Here is a 20,931-nt window from a genome sequence, read left to right on the forward strand (position 1 = left end):
ATCGAGAGTCGAGAATAAATTGCTGCATGTAGTGGCAAACAACTCTGATTGATTTCTTAATATATCCAAGTATCAGTTGTTGGGCTGCCATCAGTTGGCCAATTATAGATAATACGCCAAATCAATTACTAATAATACGACAAATGATGTATTAGCAATAAAATAATTTATAGTTAAAACCTGTCTATATGTGTTCTTCATAACTTAAACGCAATCTTAAAAAAGAAATTGTGATGAAAAAAATCTCAAAATCAACTCAACTCAAAATTCAAAATTAAGTTTTAAGGTTCAAAATTTGATATCGGCATATATGTGATAGGGTAAAAGATGTGTTCTTTGGAATATTTTTTAGACAACGAATCTGGATAAATATACATCTAGATTCATCGTATTAAGAAATGCCAATGATGATGAGATCAAAGATATCGGGTGGCAAGTGGCAACTGACAAGTCTGTGGTGCCTGTCTTTCTTGAGTTTCTTGGCAGCTGTGAGTTTGATAAAGGTGATGTAGCGCATTATTGAACGCACTGTTGTCGTCTCGAGTTTTTTCCAACAGTTCGCGTGCGCACGGCTCTTGACAAATTGTGCGCCCCGTGATCGCAACCTGTTTTACTCAGCATTCGCTGGGGGCGTTTTCGTGAATGCAATTTGTCAAGAGCCCTTGATTACTGAACGGGCAATCTTTTGGTCTTTGAATTGCGGGGCATTTTCAGGAGTTGTAGTGGACTTTTAGTACTTTGTGAAGCATTAAGCAGTAATAACAAGCCCGCTGATAGGAGATCTTTGGAAACCAAAATCAAGTAGTACTCCCTTCATTCCAAAACAAGTGTAGTTTTGTGTTGTTCATATCCAACGTTTAACCATTTATCTTATTTAAAAAAATTTATAATTAGTACTTTTATTGTTATTAGATGATAAAGCATGAATAATACTTTATGTGTGACTATTTTTTTTAAAAAGAAAATTCAAATAAAACGATAGTCTTGGCCTCGGAATTTGTCGTACAAAATCGTGCATCGTCACGTCCTCATTTATTATATCCCCGACGATAACCTATTTTGGGTAAGCAGAGACTTCTAATTTTATAGGGAAGATATTACTCCCTTCGTCATTTAATTACTATTTGACCATATATATTTAATACATTCCACCTTCGTACCATTTTAAGTGCAGTTGTGAGATTCCGTGTCTAAAGTTTGACCGTTTGTCTTACGTTCGTCTTATTTAAAAATTTTATGAAAGAATTAAAAAATTAGTCACACATAAAATATTATTTATATTTTATTATATAATAGCAACAAAAATACTAACCATATTTTCTAAAAAACAAAACGAACGATCAAACGCTAGAATAAACAATACAAAATTGTGGTCTTTTTTATGACCATTTTACGTCTAGGATATTATTATTTAGTCGTGTAGATTGCAAGTAGGTGGACATGCTGTAAAAAAGACCTTCTAGATTGTTGTGGATGGAAGTTGATTATTTAGCTTATGGTAAAAAGGAAAACTAAGCATCGGATTTCTTGCAAATTTGTGAATAAATTTTTAGTCAAAACTGCTAATGAAATAAGAACGGAATAAGAAAGAAACTTTCTGTTAAAAGGCAAAACATTCTACCCCAAAGGTCCCGAACAATAAAATGTTCCTCTACTTCACTGAACAGTAGTGCTCCATACAAGACCATGTTTGTTTCAGCTTAAGTTTATTATAATCTAGATTATTAAATCAGATTACTCTAAGCTAGATTATAATAAGCTAACATAAAATAAGCTGTGAGCTGTTTGTTTCTCTGGATTATTGAAGGCATATAAGGGTAGTGGGTCTTTAGCCATCCAATAATCTGGAAAAAGCTCCTCCAGAGGAGATTATTAGATTATAGCGATCTAGCTTACAGATTATAATAATCTATCGTAATAATCTACTTTGTTGTTTTAGCTTACTCCTAATAATTTATATTATAATAATTCTAAGCTGAATCAAACAGGGCCTAACTTTCTGATCAAATGGCTAAGCACTTATGTTTGAAAAACTTTCCACACAAAAGAAGACAAATTTCATAAAAACAATAAATACAAAGTACCACAAGTGGAGAAGTGGTTTTTACTCCCGGTTCATAACCCCTATATAGTCCCGGTTTTCCAACCGGGACTACGAATCCGGGACTAAAGATCGCTACCTTTAGTTCTGGGTGAGATAACCGGGAGTAAAAATTGATTTTTAGTCCCGATTGGTGTTTATCTTTAGTCCCGGTTGGTAACGCCAACCAGGACTAAAGAGGCAGATCCGGTTGATTTTTTATTATTTTCTTCTCTTTATTATTTTTAATATATTGATTTCACCCTAACCCTATCCTGTCCCCAAAATCCCAAAACAATCATCCTCAAATTGCCTTCAAATCCACAAATCGATTATCTCAAATACATCACAAAATCTTAAAAAAAATTACATCACAACTTCTACAAAATTCTATCACATATTCACATCACACACAAATCAAATATATCTCACAACAATCTCAGCTCAGCTCAGATTCTCAAAAAAGAAAGAAAGAAAGAAAAAAAACTGCTAGGCGCCGCCTCGCTGCGCCGGCCGGCCGGCCATCCACGCCTTGCCGCCTCAAAGGCCGCCGCCAGCGGCCACCGCCTCGCCGGGCGCCGCGCCGCCCTCCGCGCCCCATCGCCCTCGCGCCGGCCTGGCATCTCCTCGCCCCACTGCTGCTGTGTAGAGAGGAGAAGGAGAGGAATAGATAAGGTTGAGGAGAGAGTTAAAAGGAGAGGAGATAAGGTTGAAGAGAGGAGGAGGGAGGAGTTAAAGAAGGGGAGGAGATACCTCAATCCAATCGCGTAGGCCTCTCCGATCTCCGCGTCGATCTTTTTTCCCGGTTGGTGTTACTAACCGGGACTAAAGATTTATTTGTAGTCCCGGTTGGTAACACCAACCGGGAGTAAAGTTTATGGCGATCTTTTTTCCCGGTTGGTGTTATCAACCGGGACTACAAATAGATCTTTAGTCCCGGTTGGTAACACCAACCGGTACTAAAGATTGGAAAGTACCCTTGGAGCTTTAAAACCAGGACTAAAGATACTTTTAGTCCCGGTTTTTAATACAACAGGGACTATTGTGAAATTTAGTCGACCGACCAATGATAGTTTCTCCACCAATGTACTATTCACGTCGCATATTTGCGTTGAATCCATCCAAACAATTTCTAAGCTCAATGCTCGGTCCATCTTCTATTTTAAGGTTGATTTTAGGGATTTTTTTTTCAATGTATTTTTGTCCAGAATTAGTTTTCAGGTCACTAAACGCGCGCGCACACACACATACATATAAACATTTTCACTATTAATTTTTTTATGTTAATAAACCATTTGACACATAATCAATTCTTAGCGACCAATGAAGCTATAATAATGCGTGAGAAAGTGTTCGTGCGGAGGAACGTCCACATGAGCGTGCACTTATTAGTCTTTAGTTCTTTTAGCATGTGTTTGATTTAAGGGTTAGGATGGATCAGATTAAGTTGAACCCATTTCTCAGTTTGTTTGACTTGTGAGCAAATAAAATAAGAAATAGTAGCATCAATTAATGATAACGATCGTTTAGTACGATTTCCGTATATAACACAATCACCATGTGGTCTCTGATTAGCTGCAATTTTCCACACGTAGTACAGACTGCACAGTGGCACTATATGTCGATCGATCGAGCTGGTTAATTAGTTAATTAGATACTCCATCCATATAATATAAGTCACAACCACTTTTCTTAAATATTCCATAATATAAAATATGCATGCAAGCATACAATTAGTTATGGCATCTTCTCCATTAAATTATTACTATTTTAAATCCCCAGTCACATGTTATCTAATCCTATTGGATGCATGCATTATATTTATTAGAATGATCCAAACTAAAAGATAATAATTATTTCTTGGTTTTTGTGTTAAGGGTGGTTATGCCTTAGAGCAGGTACAATAGCAGGCTATAATCCAGCTGCAAATATATTTTAAGAAGTTAAATGAGGAGAGAGAAGAGCAACGGGCTACAGATTTATAGCCAGTTGTAGCACGGACTCCAAGACGTAGTGTGTGTATAACAGGTGGGACCAGATATTAATAGTGTAGTATGTAACTATTGTATGAATAATCTATTAAATTGGCTATAGATGAATTGGAGCTAGTAGTTGACTATACTATTAAACTTGCTCTTGTATTTTGGAATGGAGGGAGTAGATTGATTGGCCGACGATGGCCCAACGAAAGAAAAACAAATCGTGCGATCTACAGTAACGGAGCAGAACCAGATATGATTACTCTGATATAGACATATAGTGATATCTCACCCAATAGAAACAGTTACTGGACTCGTGGTACCACCGGCCCTGACTTAATTCACTAGTACTACTCTATAAAAAAATAAATAAATAAACTCTAAGTTTGAATCTGGACACATTGTATTGTCTTTTAACTGGCGACGTACGCTTACGCTCGATGTTTATGGCCATAGATAGCAATAATAAGGTGGATCCCACTATCTCTATAGTCAATGCCACAATGCTTAACTTCCTCCGTCTTAAAAATAATCAACCTAACTAGTCTAGGATATAATGTTCCCTCCATCCTTAAATATTTGACGTCATTGACTTTTTTAAATATGTTTGACCATTCTTCTTATTTAAAAATTTAAGTAATTATTAATTTTTTTCCTATCATTTCATTAATTGTTAAATATACTACAACTATTTAAGTTTTTGAATAATATTCACAAATTTTTTTTGAATAAGATGAACGGTAAAACATATTTAAAAAAGTCAACGGCGTCAAATATTTAGGAACGGAGAGAGTATAACCTAAGACAATGGACATACTTGTATATGTTAAGATAGGCTCCAAAGGTATAAAATCCTACCACCTTTTTATCAGCTATGTTAGTTTTACTCCATTATTTTTTTTCTTTCCTTGTGGTTGAGCCAAATTTAAAGCTATCTTTTACATTTAATGTCTTATTGTTTATCCCACAATGCATATCGTCACCATAAAACCTTATAACCTCTTCTTATAGTCATATTATGGTTGCTCTAACACTCGTTGATCACCTCGTTGTGCTAAGCCACTGTTGCTTGACACGTATGTCGTGTGAGGCTGCTTTCTGCTAGTGCCCGTGCCTAGTAAGCCAAAAAATATATATATTATTTTTATTGTCTGCTTGTTCACTCGTCAGAATTTACATTTTAAAGCTTATAATGTTTATAATTTATTTTTCAGTCTAAATTTTTAACCATAAATAACTTAAATATAATAATTATATAAAAAATAATTTATTAGCCATAACTCAACGGATCAGCCATACCCCAAGGCTATAAGCTTTGCCGCCTCTAGCTAGCGGTCTAGCCACCCACTCTTGCAGCCTCCACAGAAATACACTTACTCAATCACTAGGGTACAACAATATATATTGTATATCCTCAATAATTTAATTGTGCGGTACTATCAGCACCATCGTTTGGCTGAGAAGAGGAAAAAAACGAAACGACATATTTTCAAATGAAAAATATTTAGAAATAAAACTTTTATATACGTGTTCTTAATGATCTAAAAGTAAATGCTGAAAAATAAACTATAATAAAAAAAATCAAAAATCAAATTCAAATGAAATTTTAAATTTCGGCTGATAAATATAAGCATAAGTTAAAAAAATAAGACCCGTCTTCTGGGTGTCATTTTCTTCTAGATTTCTTCCTTCATTTTTTCTAAAAATAAAATTTAGAGCAATGTCTACATAAAGTACGTTTATCAGTGCTCCTTGAGCTCTTGATTTTGTTTCACTTGCTTCATTTTATTGGAGGAACAGTCGCTTTCAAGCTCATGCATGCTCGAGAGTTCGGAATAAATTGCTGCCTGAAGTGGCAAACAACTCTGATTGATTTCTTGGTTTTTTTAAAAAATATATCCAAGTACCAGCTGTCCAGCTGTAGGATCTTCCCCATATTTTCATTGAAAGCCTGAAGCACCGATGTGAAAAAAACTACTCCCTCCGTTTCACAATGTAAATAATTCTAGCATTTTCTATATTTATATTGATGTTAATGAATCTAGACATATATATCTATCTATATTTATTAATATAAATATAAATATAAAGAATGCTAGAATGACTTACATTGTGAAACGGAGGAAGTAATAACGATGAGATATATCGACCGACAGCTGACAAGTTTCTTGAAGTTTTCTTGGCAGTTGACCAAGGACCTGTGAAAGTTGTTGATATAGCGCATGATTGAACATTTTATTGTCGTTCTCGAGTTTTTTTTTTTTCAACAGTTTTCCGTGCGCACGGGGGAATTGTATACGCCGGAATTGTACGCGCAGAATTGTACGCACCCCGTGTGATCGCAACCTGTTTTGTTCAGCATTCGCGGGTGTCTTAAGAAAAAGTGAATATTAAAAAATAACCTAATATTAAATCTCTATCTCTACTACTATAAAAATTGAAAATATTTTTATCGATACTTTGGTACGTCATCCGTGTATGAGTCTGTCGGTGATATGGGTCCGGGGTATCATGTTTAGAGGGAGGAGGCTGCCCCCCAATACCACGTGGCCCTCCCCCAAGGGGAGTCAGGCCCGATGTGGGGTGGCGGCCACTCCCTGGCGAGACTAGAGGGAGAAGGCTGCCCTAGGCGCCACGTGGCCCTCCCCCAAGGTGGGATCGGGCCCGAGGTCGGGCGGCGGCGGCCCCCTCCCGTGACTAGGGGTCAGGCTCCCCCGACCCCCTCTCTAGGTCACCACGTACAGGTGCCCACCTACCCGCATTTATGGCGACCCGAGCGGTCGCGCCATGCCGCATTTAATGCGGCGTGCAGTGTACTCAACCGGTCTGTGACCGGTCGAATGACCGATGGGACTGGCTAGTGCGCCTGTGCGCTGCTCGTGTGTCAGGCGGCGTGTAGCCTGACATGTCCCATCAAATAATGATGGTGAGAGGTTCTCATCCTCTTATCCTAGCCGGAGTCGGTCCTCCTGCTCCGGTCAAAGCTAGGCTCCCATTTCCCGGTGTAATAGGAGCCCATAAGTCTTCACCCATTAAATGGTGAATGACATGGGCGCCCCCCGTGTCAGGCGGCATGGTGTGGTAGGCCCCACGACCGAGGCGACGTGTATGCGACTTCCAAGTTAAGAAACAAGACATGCATTTAATGCAAAGATGGTAATACTTTTCAAGGAAGTTAGGTTGTTGGGCCTATGTGGTATTCCCTTGAACTATAAAAGGAGGACCTTGCCCACCGAGAAAAGGGAGGACGACACTCAGTAGGCCTGAACTCTAGGAGAAGAAGAGCGAGAGTGCTCTCCGGAGTTTAGAAACCCTTGTAACACTCAACTATAATCCCAAACACAGGAGTAGGGTATTACGCTTCTCAGCAGCCCGAACCTGTATAAACCCCTTTTGTCTCATCGTCCTTGGGGGATTGAACGCCCTCAAGATCACACAGTTTCGCTCACCAAGCCTTCGAATCTCACCCGCTGCCCTCGGCCAAACTCACAAAGGGGGGCCTCACGGTTCCCTGATGGAGGAGTTCATTCTCCGACATCTGGCGCGCCAGGTAGGGGGCGCGTTCGTGATTTTTGAGGTTCTTTCGAGCGCCGGCGCAATAAGTGTTGCGCCGCCAATGCGAGGGAAGGCGCAGCTTCCTCAGGAGTGCCGCGCCACCCCAGGCAAGAGGCTAGGCCTCCCGCATCTTCACCGGATAAGGCTGGCGGCCAGGTCTTTATGGCGAGTCTTCGGAATGTCCGATAACCCCCAAAGTTTCGGCCCACCACGGTAGCGTCAACCCCTCCGAGTCCCTCCAGATCCACACGACGATCATAGAGGCGGCGTGGGGTGACGACCGGGTCAAGGCGAGTTTCTTCCCCATGGCCCTTCAGGGCCAAGCGCGGGGATCGCTCATGAACCTGCCACCTGCCTCGGTCTACTCCTAGGAGGACTCTTGCAGTTGAGCTCCGGGTGCCGTCGAAGCCCGGGACCCCCTGTGCTGGCTCTTCCGTAGCGGCTAGTTTTGGTCCCGCCGGCTGGCTACGATGCTCGGCCCAGCTCAACTAATCGTCCTTTCAAGCTTCAAGTATTTTCAATTTTTCAATTCATCAGCTTAATACAGCTTGAAGTCTTATATTTATTTTCCCCCGTTCTTTTCTCATGGCCCTGTGACGCTCGCGTGTTGCGCATTTGTTTGCTCCCTCGGTGGTAAAAGCCCAACCTCGCTCCCATCTACATGAACGTTTCCTCGCTAGGTGTGGGGGCTAAGTTTTCTAGCCCTATTCTAGCCTTAAGTTGAGCGCCGGGTGCCGTCGAAGCCCAGGATCCCATGTGCTGGCTCTTCCGTAGCGGCTAACTTTGGTCCCGCTGGTTGGCTACGGTGCCCGGCCTGGCTCAACTGTGGACGGGGATCGCTGGCTCTAGAGTTTTTCGGCTCTCACACTCGGACGAAAGTAGTCGTCCGTGTAGAAGGGAGAGATATTGGAATGAGGCCACCGAAAGGAAAGATCAAACAGAATGTGTAGCGTGGGGACACAGGCTTGTGGGAACTTGACCTCGTTTGCTAAGTGGTCGCAGGCTTCCCAAAGTGGTTAGGGACCCATGGAGGGAGGCCCTCTTCAAGCTAAAGGTTTGAAAGGTCGCGACATGCAAGTAAGGTTTGTGTTTGCTTCATTCATACAAACGATTCTTTGCTAAAAGTGTGGGGGCTACGATTCCTAGCTCTATCCTAGCCCTGCGTCGAGCTCTGGGCACCGTCGATGTCTGGGACCCCCTATGCTGGCTCTTCCGTAGTGGCTGGCTTTGGCCCCGTCGGCTGGCTACAGCGCCCAGCTTGGCTTCATCGTGGGTGAAGATTGTTGGCTATGGAAAATTTAGTCCTCGCACTCGTGCAAAGATGATCGTTTGCATAGAATTATTATTGCTTATGTTTATCTCTCGCCCATCTCTTCCTCACGGTCCCGCGGTACCCACGTGTCGCGCGCTGGCTTGCCTCCCTTGGTAACAAAAAGTTTGTATTCACCTCATCCATTCAAACGATTCTTTGCTAGACGTGTGGGGGCTACGATTCCTAGCTCTATCCTAGCCCTGCGTCGAGCTCTGGTCGCCGCCGACGCCCGGGGCCCCATGTGCTGGCTCTTCCGTAGCAGCTAGCTTTGGCCCCGCCGGCTGGCTACGGCGCCCAGCCTGGTTTGATCGCGGGTAAAGATTGTTGACTATGGAAAGTTCAGTCCCCACGCTCACGCAAAAAGAATCGTTTGAATAGATGAAGTAGAACACGAACAGAGGTTAACAAGAGGCAGGGGCAAGCGAGGTACGCGGCGTAAGGTCACGGGCCAGAGAGAGTCTAACAACATTTGCTGAGTATATACAGGAAATAAGTTCATGACCTAAGGTACGGGCTAAACTCCCGAGCCCGCAGCGCCTCGGAGACCGGGAGGAAAGTGGGAAGTTAAGGCGACGTATGAACGTGACTAAACTCCCACCGCCCAACTCCTAGAATGATAGGACAGAAGATCGGGCCCGCATGTCAACTGACTAGCAGATTGGCGTCAACCCTAACCACCTGGGAAAGGTTTTAGCCAGGGCTAACGCCGGGGGCTACTGTCGGTGATATGGGCCCGGGGTATCATGTTTAGAGGGAGGAGGCTGCCCCCCAATGCCACGTGGCCCTCCCCCAAGGGGAGTCAGGCCTGAGGTGGGGTGGCGGCCACTCCCTGGCCAAGACTAGAGGGAGAAGGCTGCCCCAGGCGCCACGTGGCCCTCCCCCGAGGGGGGATCGGGCCCGAGGTCGGGCGGCGGCGGCCCCCTCCCGTGACTAGGGGTCGGGCTCCCCCGACCCTCTCTCTAGGTCACCACGTACAAGTGCCCACCTACCCGCATTTATGGCGACTCGAGCAGTCGCGCCATGCAGCATTTAATGCAGCGTGCAGTGTACTCAACCGGTCTGTGACCGGTCGAATGACCGATGGGACTGGCTAGTGCGCTTGTGCGCTGCTCGTGTGTCAGGCGGCGTGCAGCCTGACATGTCCCATCAAATAATGATGGTGAGAGGTTCTCATCCTCTTATCCCAGCCGGAGTCGGTCCTCCAGCTCTGATCAAAGCTAGGCTCCCGTTTCCCGGTGTAATAGGAGCCCATAAGTCTTACCCATTAAATGGTGAATGACATGGGCGCCCCCCGTGTCAGGCAACATGATGTGGTAGGCCCCACGACCGAGGCGACGTGTATGCGGCTTCCAAGTTAAGGAACAAGACATGCATTTAATGCAAAGATGGTAATACTTCTCGAGGAAGTTAAGTTGTTGGGCCTATGTGGTATCCCCTTGAACTATAAAAGGAGGACCTTGCCCACCGAGAAAAGGGAGGACGACACTCAGTAGGCCTGAACTCTAGGAGAAGAAGGGCGAGAGTGCTCTCCGGAGTTTAGGAACCCTTGTAATACTCTACCATAATCCCAAATACAGGAGTAGGGTATTACGCTTCTCAGCGGCCCGAACCTGTATAAACCCCTTTTGTCTCATCGTCCTTGGGGGATTGAACGCCCTCAAGATCACACAGTTTCGCTCACCAAGCCCTCGAATCTCACCCGCTGCCTCCGGCCGAACTCACAAAGGAGGGCCTCACGGTTCTCTAATGGAGGAGTTCATTCTCCGACAGAGTCGTTTTTTAAGTTCATTTGCTTTTGGAAATACATATTCGTATTTGAATCAGTTATTAGGTTCGTTCGCTTTTGGAAATACGGAAGGAGTCGTATAAGAAATTTCTTTAAAACAACTCGCATATTAACTTGAGACGATCGGACTACTAAAATTCCTAATTGAAGCTCATGATTTTCTAAAACAGTATATATCCAAATAAATTCCCACAGTGAATTTCACCTTAGCTAAATCGTATAACAATAACAAGATTAAAGTAGCTTTTCATACGTTGTAACGCATGTGTATTTTTTCTAGTAAATAAAAGAGATAAAACAATGAACTCGGGTCGGTTAACCCATCACCTTATGAAGGTAGCCGGAAAATCCCTGGATGTCTCTCTTTGGGGCGTGTTTGTGTAGTCATTAATTTCTGATCGAACAATTGTTTGGTCCTTTAATTAATTACCGGGCATTTTTCGGGAATAGTACTGGGATGAGTCTATAGGTCGGGCACCCGATCGGTTGGAGAAAAATCGTCAACAGCAGCGCCCGATTTACGTGCAAAACTACTTTAAACTGATTTTTCTCTTAAATTACTTATCCAAATCATAATCCAATTGCACCATTAAATTCGTTGCAATTAAATCTTCAAAATAAGACCACACATAGATATATTCCAGCGAAATTTTTTTTAGCTTATTATTGAATTATTTTAAATGTTGCACGATTTTCCACCAGGTATATCGGAATTGTTTCACTAAGTAGATCGAAAATGTTTCACTCGTTTAAATCGGGTGTTGTTTCACCTTATATAAAAACAATGTTTCAGCAAATAGCGAAAGAATGTTTCAGTTCACTGCAATATTTGATCCATACATAGTGAAACATTATAAGTACACTAGGTGAAACATTTTTCGGTGGAATAAAAAATAAAACGTATTCCCTTAATAGGGGGGTTTCCAAAATATGTGGGTTTTTTGTTGCAATTGAATATTTCAGTTCTCTGCAACATTAGATCTATACATAGTGAAACATTGTGAGTACACTAGGTGAAATATTTTTCGGTGGAATAAAAAATAAAACGAATTCCCTTAATATAGGGTTTCCAAAATATGTGGGGGTTTTTTTGTTGCGATGGAATATTTCAGTTAACTGCAACATTAGATCTATACATAGTGAAACATTGTGAGTACACTAGGTGAAACATTTTTTATGGAACAAAAATAAACCAAATCCTCTTAATAGAGGGGTTCCAAAATATGTGGGTGATTTGTTGCAATGGCATATAGGAACAGAGGCGCGGTGGGGCCCAGGGCCTGCATGCAGCGCGTGGTGGGAGGGGCGCGGGAGCACCCGATCCGGCTCCCCCCACGCCGGTCGCCCGAGTTAGAGCATTCCCGATAGTACTGCACTTCTAATTTGGTAGCCGCCTTGTGAAGAAATAGCAAGTCTTTTTGGCGAATGCGTAAAAGGATTGCACGTCAACATATTAGAAGGAAAAGAGTTTTTTTTTTTGTTACACAACGCAATTTGCTACACTGGCTTATGCCAAGGGAAGAGGGGGAGAAAAGGCAAAATAAAAAATCTGAAGCTAGGAAAATACTATGACGGTTAAAAAAGCAACTCCAAACAGCGGGAAGGGGCAGAGCCACACTACACTCCCAAGAAATAAATCCCCAAAAACAGCAACGCCAGCTAAAGACCACAGCTAACCCTCCGAGCGGATGGATTCCATAACCACTGGGATAGAAGCGAGCGCAGAGTCAAAAACCCCGAAGTTTTGCTTCTTCCACAGCTGCCAAGAAACTAGAAATACCAAGAAGTCAAAGTCAATGCGGAAGAAATAGCAAGTCCACCAATAGGAGATTTTTGCAAACCAAAATCAAGTACCTAGCTTTAGCAAGGACTTCGAAAAATATGATACAAAATCATGCACATCCTCAGCTATATATCCCGGACGATGACCTATTTATTTGGTCATAAGTTTTTTTTTTAAGAATTACACAGTATAATCTTTCTTCCATGAAATATATTACTATATAATTTGTAGTGGTCTTTATTGCCCACCCCACTAAGGCGGTGTTCGGGAGGAGGTGTGGGTTGGAAACCCCTTCTCCCGGCACACAAAACGAAGCATGTATTATTGCATGATTAATTAAGTATTGATATTTTTTAAAAAAGATAAATTAATATTATTTTTTTAAAACAACTTTCGTATAGAAATTTTTTATAAAAAATACACCATTTAACAATTTATAAATCGTGCACGTGAAAAACGATAGAGATAAGTTGGAAAAACTAATTTATAAATCGTGCACGTGAAAAACGATAGAGATAAGTTGGAAAAACTGAGGGAAGAATACAGGCTAAGACTTCCACGTCTGGACCTGATATTTATACCAAATTCTACGGAGTAGGTAGTAATGGTTACAGTTGGTTCCTACCTCTGAAACTTTCTGCTATATATTAAAAACATAGGAATGTTATATTGAAATAAGTACTAATAATAAAGGTGTCTACTTGGTTAAGAAACTATCTGTAAAAAGCAAAACATTCTACCCAAACAATGAAATATTGTTTCTCTACTTCATAGTAAAATTTTAGTACTCCATACTAACTGTCTAATCAAACAACTAAGCAATTCGTGGAGACATCGTCGGTCTCGTGATATATATGTCGGTTTAGCCTTTCGAAATTGTTCATAAGGATAGAATGTGTGTGTATATTTATAGAGGTAAGTACATCATGAGCGTTTGTGATTGTACTATTTTGAGAAACATACAAAAAAAAAGGAAAAGTTTTCTACAACAACAAATACAAAGTATAAGTCAATTACATATTTTCGTCAGACACATCCAAACAAAATCTAATCTCAATGTGTGGTCCCTTCCTAACCGGGATGGGGAAGCAACACGAAATCGCATCACCAGTTGTTCTCCAGTCTCCTTGCGCGGTGACCAAGACGATTTTAGGACTCCTAGCATGCGCTCGGTCGAATTTTTTCATTACGTATATTTCTCTCTTTTAAAAATCTCATGTTTTCTTGTGCTCCATCTAAATAGTTGTCTGTATCTTTTATTCCTTACGATTTAAGGTATGATACTCTCTTTGGGCTGATAATACTCGTCGTTTTAGATAAGGGTGATGTCAAACTTTAGAATCTTTGATTATGAATCATTTTAAAAATATTTGTCTTTCAAATATGATGACTACATGTATAGATTAGTCTTAAAAAGTACTTTAATAAAATTATATATTTATTAACACTTTTATACATATTATTATGAAAAATAATGGTCAAAGTTATTTTTTGGAGACCGTGCCCTTGTTCAAAACGACAAGTATTATTAACCCGAAAGGAGTAACATTTAAATACTACACATTTTATAGTTTTGGGTTTCAAGAATATTGTATTTTAAAAAGCCTTAAATCAAGAATGGTCCATAAATGTCCGCGTGGAGAAAGTTCAAATGGGTGTGCGCTTATTAGCTTTTACTACACCGAAGGAGGTGCATTTGCTGCATGCCTCGACGGCATTACGACATATATTCTCTTCCGTCCCATAAATCCCAATCTAGAATGAGTTATATTTTAGTGCTCTTCACTAATAGTATTATCAGTTTATATAGATTAGTTGTACTACATAATATCTCATCCTATTATAGATTAGGCTTTTCTTAAGACGGAGAGTAGATCAATGATTCACTGTTTACTCGGCTTCTTCGCTGTGACACTTGCGTTACCAGAGAACTAGTAGGTGGTAGCATCATAGTACGATTTCCGTATAAGACAATCACCATGTGGTCTCTGTTAGCTGTTTTTTTCTCTCATGTAGTACAGACTGCACAGTACTAGTACTATACGTGGATCGAGATGGATAATTAGATTGATTGATTGGCCGATAGCCCAGCGAAAGAAAAACAAATCGTGCCATCTACACTTCTACAGTGAGCAGAACCAGATATGATTATGACTCTGATATAGTGATATATCTCACCCAATAGAAACAGTTACTCGTGGTCGACCACCAGCCTAACTTAATTTATTACTTATTTTTTTCATTCGAAAGAAACTCAATCTACGATAAAATATAACAGAAAAACGAATCTAGACAAACTATGGGAGTGGTACACCGTATCTGCGCTGGCGTACGCATACATCAGCTTGTTAACACTTGTTGATCACCTAGCTTTGCTAAGCTACTGTCGCTTGACACGTATTCCAACCATAAAAAAACAATCTAGATCACTTGAACTTGTCCAGAATCGTTGTTCTAAGTGGTGTCACATCTTCACTTAAATTAATTTTTTTTTAAATTAGTTTTTTTTAAGAATGAAGGGAGTACACTATATTTGCCATGTGAGGCTGCTACTGCTACTCGGTGCTCACTAACAATTCTTAATGTTTCTACTCTCCGGTTCCATCTTAATGTTTTGGACAAGTAAACGCTAAAATAATATTATATTTGTCTTACAAAGTACTATAATAAAATTTTATTTATTATATATATTATTTTTTAAAAAATAATGGAACCGGATGAGGTATAATTTATTAGGTCACCGGATCAAGCCACACCCCCCAGCCCCCAGGCCCCAACCCCGAGGCTATAAGCTGCAAGTACGTGCAGTTGCCGCCTCTAGCCACACACTCTTGCAGCCTCCACAGAAAGCCATAGTAGCATCACAACTTCACAAGGTAGAAGAAGAGGAGAAGGGAGATCGGCAAATATGGCTAAGGGTCACGTCCTCGTGCTGCCGATGCCATGCCAGGGCCACGTCATCCCGTTCATGGAGCTCTCCCACCGCCTCGCCGACGAGGGCTTCGAGGTCACCTTCGTCAACACGGAGGTGGACCACGCGCTGGTGGTGGCCGCGCTGCCGCCGGGCGGCGCCGCGGAGCTCCGGCAGCGGCGGATCCACCTCGCCGCCATCCCCGACGGCCTCGCCGGCGACGAGGACCGCAAGGACCTCAACAAGCTCATCGACGCTTACTCGCGCCACATGCCGGGACACCTGGAGCGGCTCATCGGGGAGATCGAGGCCGGCGCCGGCGGCGGGAGGCCCAAGGTGCGGTGGCTCGTCGGCGACGTGAACATGGGGTGGTCGTTCGCCGTCGCCAGGAGGCTCGGCATCCGCGTCGTCTCCTTCTGGGCGGCGTCCACGGCGTGCCTCGCCATCATGCACAAGATCCCCAAGCTAATCGAGGATGGCGTCCTCAACGAGAAGGGTAAGCATGTAGTTTAAATTAATTAATCTCAACTTGGGTTTTGCTTTATTGACTGTAGCGTGGTTAGTCGTAAAATTTATTCTTTAATTTCGTTGGTTTTTCACTTGGGTGTTTGTTGACTAGCCACCGATCTTTGAGGCAGCTAACACAAAACGACAAGCTGGTACACTAGGAAAGTTTTATCTACGACCTGAGTTTTCTTTTTTTTTACTCAGATAAAATAAAAGTATAAATATATAGGATGATTTTATTAATCTACAGCTCCGCTAAAATGATGGCCAATTTATTGAATGGTAAAAGAAAAAAATATATCCTAGCAAATAATTTCATAAATACTCCCTCTGTATTATAATATAGCAATCTAAAACCGAACAAGACATTTCATAGCACAACGAATCTGAACATGTATCTCTTCAGATTCGTTGTACTATGAAATGTCTCATCCGATTTTAGATTGTTATATTATGGGATGGAGAGATTACTATGATATCAATAGTGAAAAAAAAACTTTGGCTAACAATTATTACAGTATAATACTAATACTACTGCATCATTCTGTACGCTGGAGTCTCGTTCCTCTCCTCTTGTGGTGATTTGATTATTAGACTACTGTAACACCTTTTCAGATGTGGCTAGACTGGTGTTTGGTGTCGGTTTGTTAAGGATAGATTTTGAACGATCTCGGCTATAATCCCTTTGTTGATCTAGCAGCGGTCGGTCCGCTGTTAGCCTTTTTTCGGATCTATACATTGACACAGTGGGTACATGGGTAGTGTTATTTTTTTTTCTTCGCTTTTTCTGGTTACAATCTTCTAGAGTTATATAAATTTTGCATTGTCCGGTGTGAATCGCTCGGGAAAAAATATATATATTTCTTTCTTTCCTTTTTATAAATTAGTATTCCGTACATATGTAGATTTATTTGTAATTCTGAATTTTTTTTCTAGCACACAGATCAAGCAACTTCTTTATTATAAGTTTGACAGTGTTTAACTGAGGAAAAGAATCAACAATTAGGACCAACTTGTAGCGATTCCTGGTATCTCACGAGCAGGCACGTGTGATCGTTCGCAGGGTGGCCGGAGCGGCAGGAGACGCTGCAGCTGGCGCCGGGGATGCCGCCGCTGCACACGTCGCTGCTGTCGTGGAACAACTCCGGCGCGGCGGAAGGGCAGCACATCATCTTCGACCTCGTCTGCCGGAACAACAAGTTCAACGACGACCTCGCCGAGATGACCGTCTGCAACTCCTTCCACGAGGCCGAGCCCGCCGTCTTCAAGCTCTTCCCGGACCTCCTCCCCATCGGCCCGCTCGTCGCCGACCGCGAGCTCCGCCGTCCCGTCGGCCACTTCTTGCCGGAGGACGCCGGCTGCCTGGACTGGCTCGACGCGCAGCCCGACGGCTCCGTCGTGTACGTGGCCTTCGGCAGCATGGCCATCTTCGACGCGAGGCAGTTCCAGGAGCTCGCCGTGGGGCTGGAGCTCACCGGCCGGCCGTTCCTCTGGGTTGTCCGGCCGGACTTCACCCCTGGCCTGAGCACGGCGTGGCTGGACGCCTTCCGGCGCCGCGTCGCCGGCAGGGGCGTGATCGTCGAGTGGTGCTCGCAGCAGCGCGTGCTGGCGCACGCCGCCGTGGCGTGCTTCGTGTCGCACTGCGGCTGGAACTCGACGCTGGAAGGGGTGCGCAACGGCGTGCCGTTCCTGTGCTGGCCGTACTTCTGCGACCAGTTCCTCGACCGGAGCTACATCACCGCCGTGTGGCGCACCGGGCTCGCCGTGGCGGCCGGCGAGGAGGACGGCGTCGTGACGAGGGACGAGGTGAGGAGCAAGGTGGAGCAGGTCGTCGGCGACGGCGAGATCAGGGAGAGGGCGCGGCTGCTCAGGGACACGGCGCGCGCCTGCGTCAGTGAGGGTGGCTCGTCGCACAAGAATTTCAGGAAATTCATTGACCTCCTAAGTGAGTGACACTGCAACCGATCGACTGAAATATACCTAAATTAATGTATGTACAAGCTGAAACTGGATGGGATCGACTCCAAACTTACCTGCATCGTTGAATCCGCTTTGATGCAAAATTAGATACTACATATTAATTTCCACAACAACTTGTGGCGCTCAAAGCCATCCTTGATTCCTTCTCCGAGGCCACTGGGCTAAAAATTAATTTCCACAAGAGCACATTGCTCCCTATATTTCTTGCACGATGAGGCGGTTCGGTTGGCTGGGATTCTCGGTTGCCCGATAGCTTCCTCCCCCCAACCTTATTTAGGCCTCCCTCTCTCTTTTACCAAGCTATGTCTCGCGGACTTCCAACCGCTTATCACTAGGATTGACAAACGTCTTGCCGGTTGGCGCGGTCACCTTCTGTCTTCTGATGGATGGCTCGCTCTCATCAATTCGGTGCTCTCGGCCCTCCCTTCCTATATGATGGGAGCCATCCTTCTCCCTAAGGGTGTGATTGCCGCCATTGACAAGTGCCGAAGAGCTTTCTTCGCAACTGCAAAATCGCGTGGGACATAGTCTGTTCTCCGAAAGAAAAAGGTGGTGCTGGGATAAAATATCTTGAAGTCCAGAATAGATGTGTTCTCCTCAAAATGCATGAAGGTTGCACGGCCGCAGCACACTGGACTCTGGCCGCATATGTCGCAAGCATAAATATATTGTATATCCTTAAATTTTGCTTTTATAAATAAATGATCTATTTTTAACTAATTATTTAATAGAAACAACAAATAGTTAGACAACTTGATAAGAGTTATATCCGATTTTTAATTTACTCAAACTTTTAATTCTAATTAGACAACTAAATAGTTTAAGATCCATTTTACATATATATTAATGATAAAAAATAAAATACTTTACATGGAAACCGAATAAATTCCAGGTTTTCATTCGCTTGAATACTTATTTTTTATATAATTAAAGTAGTGAATGAGGATCTATGTAGTCTAAATAATAAAATTTAACAAACATACAAAGCCACCATGTGTCACATTTTAGAGCGCTACAAATTCACCACGTGTCAAGTTGTAAGAACTAAAAATAATATAAATTCAAATGAAAACTAAAACATCCGACGATCGGTTTTCCCACAAATCAATGTCGTATTAATATTATTTTCAACCTTAAAATTTACTTTTAGAAAAAATCCTAAGTCACATCATATCACATCCTAAAACTAAAAAAAAAAGTAGAAATCATAGAAAACATATCTAATCATCAGCTTTCACTTAAGTCGTTTAGAAAAAAAAATAGAAAAATAAAGTCGCTTCCATCTTCCCCCTCACATGAGCCCAACACTACCCACTCCTTCCCTCTCTAGCTCAAGCGCTACAGTATTCATTCCTCTCACCCTCACTAATTTTTCTCTATCAAACTAAAAGAAAAACAAACAAGAGTTATAAGCTACATGCCTCATGTCTATTTTAATTATTGCTCTATTTATAATCAAACTAATGTTATAAGATCCGTATGACTATATTTTGCGATATAAGAAATATGACATTTGGGCACAGTCGTGCATGACATCAAAATAGCAATAAAATACTAAAAAAAGATCAACAAATATTATGTCATTTTACATTAGTCTAAAAAAAGTATAGCTAAACTGAATCAATAGTATCCAATCCAAAATGATAAAATATTTTCATTGATGGACAACACCCATGCCCTTTTACATGTCACCTAGATGATAAAATACTATTAAATAATTAAATAACACATGTTGCACTATTATATACTTCCTCCGTCCCAAAATATACTCCCTCCATTACAAATTGTTCTACATATAGTTTTTTTGAGGTTATTCCTAAATGATCTACATATTTATGTTCATTTATTAAGTCTATTCGTTATTTGTGTATTGGAGTAAATGGACATTGATGCATGCATCCATGCACACAAGTATTTATAACCCATATGCAATATCTTGATTTGCTATTGGCTAGGAAATATTGGGGATGGTGCATGCATCGAGTTTATTGCTAGAGTAAATATAGTATGGGAGAGTTATTAGCTTTTCTTGGTATTAGTGTACCTATGAAATATGTAGATCAATTTGGAATGGAGGGAGTAATAAATTTTAGCCCTCGGGATTTGTCCCAAAATATAACAATTTCTCCATCAATATTCTCTTCCCAACCAATCACAACCCTCCACCATTTACTTTTCCCACCTACCTCCACTATTCATCCAATCACAACCATCCATCATCCACTTCTACCTACTTTCTTAATAACCGTGTCTAACTCTAAAACTTCTTATATTATGGGATGGATGGAGTATCGTTTTGCAAACATGCAATACTAAATTAGTTACACAAAACCAGAGAAATAGATAGCTCATATATGAATAGTCCAGGCCACTGCATAAAAAATTCGTGCAGAAGATATGGGGATTTTTTTCAAACAATTGCAATAGAAATTAATTGGAGACAAACAGTTCAATTCAATATCTCATGCATTATACATTCATACATAAGTGGATGAATTGAATGCTTTGTAAACAAGCATTGATGTTACATCAGTGTGACATTCAGATTCGATCATACGGCTGCTGCAGCTGGCCAACTCCAACAAGGGTCTTCTTCCTCCTCTGCTTCTCTCTGTTCCATGTGAGAACTTCTCCCATGAGAGACCTCCGAGCAAACCGTCGCCACCTTCCTGTTCCAATCATGAAGAGGATTCCATTTTGCTAATCCAAGAAGATCCAATAACTGTCATACATTCGCATCAACCAACGTCGCAGTTTAGCTTTTCTTCGTGTTTCTTTGGTTTGTTCTTGTGCGGGCTAGCTGCGATGTAAGTTAGTATAGATCACCATTTCACCAACACCACATCATCTCGCTGTCTCGAAGCCCTAGCATCATCCAAAAGCTCGTTTGATGATATTTGCATTGCACGCACCAATTGCAGTCGACTCCGATCGCACCAATCGAAATTGAGCTTAGCCCAACCGTGGCGAGGTGGCGTCCAGCGAACCAACGTGATACGTGGGGAAGTAGAGAAACAGTACTGTCCAGCCGCCGGACG

The 20,931-nt window shown here is 42.1% G+C and overlaps 1 protein-coding gene across 1 annotated transcript; it reads left to right on the forward strand.

The window, feature by feature from the left end:
• The first annotated feature begins 15,269 nt into the window (after positions 1–15,269).
• LOC127765316 (UDP-glycosyltransferase 83A1-like) lies at positions 15,270–17,986 on the forward strand. The gene is made up of 2 exons (XM_052290187.1): positions 15,270–15,902; positions 16,977–17,986. Exons 1-2 carry the CDS (start codon positions 15,404–15,406, stop codon positions 17,864–17,866), a joined length of 1,389 nt encoding a protein of 462 aa, XP_052146147.1. The 5' UTR covers positions 15,270–15,403; the 3' UTR covers positions 17,867–17,986.
• The last annotated feature ends 2,945 nt before the right edge of the window (positions 17,987–20,931 follow it).

This window comes from Oryza glaberrima, chromosome 3, assembly GCF_000147395.1.
Source record: "Oryza glaberrima chromosome 3, OglaRS2, whole genome shotgun sequence".
In the NCBI taxonomy this organism is placed as follows: Eukaryota; Viridiplantae; Streptophyta; class Magnoliopsida; order Poales; family Poaceae; genus Oryza; species Oryza glaberrima.

What these genes read in the sequence shown, in the direction of transcription:
- LOC127765316 (XM_052290187.1), top strand. Translation starts at nt 15,404, where the DNA reads ATGGCTAAGGGTCACGTCCTCGTGCTGCCGATGCCATGCCAGGGCCAC. An exon ending in TGGCGTCCTCAACGAGAAGG is followed by an intron (nt 15,903 to 16,976) that starts GTAAGCATGTAG and finishes GATCGTTCGCAG; the next exon opens with GGTGGCCGGAGCGGCAGGAG.